This window comes from Spinacia oleracea, chromosome 3 (genome assembly GCF_020520425.1).
Source record: "Spinacia oleracea cultivar Varoflay chromosome 3, BTI_SOV_V1, whole genome shotgun sequence".
Classification (NCBI taxonomy): Eukaryota; Viridiplantae; Streptophyta; class Magnoliopsida; order Caryophyllales; family Amaranthaceae; genus Spinacia; species Spinacia oleracea.
The window spans coordinates 19,425,747-19,429,113 of record NC_079489.1 but is presented as its reverse complement, the minus strand read 5'-3'; the positions used below and the strand labels follow the sequence as shown (position 1 = coordinate 19,429,113).

Genomic DNA, 3,367 nt, shown 5'->3' with positions numbered 1-3,367 from the left:
TAAAATAAGTATTAAGGATATTGGCATAAAGTGATATAGATTATAGGTTGGTAAGGATTGTACTTTTAGAAAATACTCAAATATCATTATCATTTTACACCCATTTCTTCAAATCTTTAATGCAAAAAGCTTTTATATTGAGATTTTTCATCCCAAAACTCAAATGCTAACATCTCCTAACCAAACAACCCATTTTCTATTAGATTTTTAAAATGGTCAAACCTCAATTCACCTCAAATTTTGTTGTTTCCTCCCAATCTCTCGTAATAAACAATCCCCTTTCCTACATAACATAAATTTTCTAAGTCTTATAAAGTTGTATCAAATATGATTATAACTACAAATCTACAAGATCCTCAATATAATATATTAAGACATGATACCACGAAAAACAAAAAAAATTCCTATTTCGATTGTTGATGGAAGCAAGTTGTTAATTAAATGAGAATCATATATCACAAATCAAACTCTCACGTTATGTTATGGATTGACAATAAAAAGTTTTGATATGGAGTATACTATAAACAAACTTTAGTGTAAGTGGATGTTGATCTTATGAGTTAGTTGATCTTCAACTCTCATTTTAATTTCCCCCAAAAAGTAATTAATTACGTAACATTAACGGTAGATTACAACTTAAGAATCCTATAAGTACCCTATTTTGGACATCTTGGTCTTGTGCACCTTCAACCACAAACTTCCCTCCCTTTTTCTTGCTATTTTTAGCATTCTTATACAAAAATAAGCAAAAAAAATGAAGCAAATAATTATAGCATTATTGTCATTCATCCTAGTGATTCTTGTTCGAACATCACTAGCAACAACAAAATATATACTTGCAAAAGGTGGCAACTACTACGACATTGTAGCCCTCGGAGCTAAACCCGACCCAAATATTGATTCATCGAATGCTTTAAAGGTGGCTTGGAAGTCGGCATGTGGTTCATTGGGCCGGTCCACCATCTTCATTCCTCAAGGGAGGTTCTTGGTTCGAAATGCCATTAAGTTTTCAGGGAAGGGGTGCCAAACTAGTGGGATTACCTTTATAATTAAGGGTACTATTGCGGCTCCTAAAGATTTTCGAGTGCTAGGGAACTCGAAGACGTGGGTGTTATTCGAGGATGCTTATGATGTTACGATCTCCGGTGGTGTTTTCGATGGTGAAGGAGCCGGATTGTGGGATTGTAAGCGATTTGGGAAAGGCAGTTGTCCTCGTGGTGTTACAGTAAGTTTCATATACTCCCTCCGTTCCATAATCATAATGATGTTTCATATCAGATTTTTAACACTTTTCACAATTGACAAAATAAATAAATAAATATTACTAGTAATTATTTCCAATATATAAGGAAAAACATAATAGAAACTAAAACATTATTATAGAACCAAGGAAGTATGCATGTTAGTTAAATCACTGGTTGGTTTAGTTATTATAAAAACATCAAAAATTCCTAAATAAGGAGCATAAAAATTGCAAAATTAAAGATAACCATATTGTACTCATATATTGTGTCTTAATTGTACACTATTGTAAATACTTCATTTCTAATTTACTTGTTATATCATTGTGTAAATGATAAATGTTTCTGAAAATGCAGACTTTAGGCTTCATCAATTCGATGAACATTATAGTGAATGGCGTAACTTCACTGAACAGTCAATTGTTTCACATGGTTTTCAATGGGTGTAAGAACGTCAAAGTGCAAGGTGCTAAGATCTCCGCCTCAGGTGATAGCCCAAACACTGATGGTATCCATGTACAAAAGTCAACTGGTGTGACAATTTTGAATTCACACATTGCTACTGGCGATGATTGTATCTCAATTGGCCCCGGAGCTACTAACTTATGGATTCAAGAAATAACATGCGGCCCAGGTCATGGTATTAGGTATTTTTCTTAATTTTTCAAAATAAGTTGTCATATCAATCCATCTCCTCATAATTAGGGAATATGACATGGTTAATTTTCCAAAAATTATCCTACATAAAAATGGGTTAATATATTTGCAAATTGAGATATTTTACCAAGATTCACTCCTATAATAAACAATTTTATTAGACTAGACTAGAGATATTAAAACAAGAAAAGGGAGAGTGTCTTTTATCACTACAAGAATTTGTATCTTTTATGACAACCTAATAACGACGGGTAAAAATCCCGTTGTAAAAAGGCTTTTGCGACGGGATAACAACCCAACAAAGACGGGAACAACCGTCGTAAATGTTTTTTACGACGGGATTTTTCATTAACGACGGCCCCCTTTTATGACGGGTTCGCGACGAAAAATCCCGTCGTTAATCAACAATTATTGGCCTTTAGCGACGGGATTTCCCGTCGTTAATAGTACAATTTCTTGTAGTGATATTTTGTTTTTGTCCCTTAAACTTTTAACCACCAAAAATTATGAATTTACATTGTACTACAGTTTTTTATTTGTTATTTTATGTACAAATAGATATTTAATCCTGCGATTTATATTGATAGCTAGCTAATTAATAACGTTGCAGCATTGGAAGCTTGGGAAAGGAGTTAAATGAGGCAGGAGTACAAAATGTTACGGTGAAAATGACCACTTTTACTAATACACAAAATGGAGTGAGAATAAAGTCATGGGGAAGGCCGAGTAGTGGATATGTTCGGAATATTGTGTTCCAACAACTCACAATGGTGCATGCCCAAAATCCTATTATTATTGACCAAAATTATTGCCCTAGTCATAAAGGTTGCCCCAACAAGGTACGTACATACGTTATTTTTAAGTTGTGAGACCTTAATTTTATTTTCTACCATCAATTAAAACTTAATTAATCGTCACATTTATACATCAAAGTATAGTATCAATGTGAATATTGATTTTAGAATTAAAGTTTTCACTTTCCATATCTTTCAATTTCGTTTATTATAAAAAAAATTGCTACTTAAATTTATAAGTATTAAAATTGTAAACAGGTTTCTGGCGTAAGAGTTAGTAACGTGACATATAAAGATATCCGTGGATCATCAGCCACGCCAATTGCAGTAAAACTCGATTGTAGCTCAAAGTATCATTGCTCGGGCATTACAATGGAGGACATAAACCTATCTCACAATAACAAGCCATCATCTTCATCTTGTACCAATTCTGTTGGGACAACTTTTGGTGTAGTTCAGCCAAATGGTTGTTTGTAAAGTATAGAATACTTCAACAAAATTTTGTGATTGTAATTGCATGGTCTCGAACACTTAAGTGTGTGTTTGGGTGCATGCATGCTTTAATTTTAGAGAAATTAGTACGTCGTATTTTTATGTCGATCCTTAAGTATTTATATATAGCGCGGAGGTATAAAATTGTATACCCTTTTCGAAAGTAATACTCCCTCCGTCCCT

At 33.3% G+C, this 3,367-nt stretch overlaps 1 protein-coding gene across 1 annotated transcript; it reads left to right on the top strand.

The window, feature by feature from the left end:
• The first annotated feature begins 665 nt into the window (after positions 1–665).
• Positions 666–3,367, top strand: LOC110778791 (polygalacturonase-like). The gene is made up of 4 exons (XM_021983349.2): positions 666–1,225; positions 1,599–1,888; positions 2,509–2,737; positions 2,951–3,367. The coding sequence occupies exons 1-4, from the start codon at positions 755–757 to the stop codon at positions 3,167–3,169; spliced, it is 1,209 nt and encodes a 402-aa protein (XP_021839041.2). The 5' UTR covers positions 666–754; the 3' UTR covers positions 3,170–3,367.

Coding starts and splice junctions, on each gene's coding strand:
- LOC110778791 (XM_021983349.2), top strand. CDS start 755: ATGAAGCAAATAATTATAGCATTATTGTCATTCATCCTAGTGATTCTT. Junction 1,889..2,508: donor GGCCCAGGTCATGGTATTAG/GTATTTTTCTTA, acceptor ATAACGTTGCAG/CATTGGAAGCTTGGGAAAGG. Junction 2,738..2,950: donor ATAAAGGTTGCCCCAACAAG/GTACGTACATAC, acceptor AATTGTAAACAG/GTTTCTGGCGTAAGAGTTAG.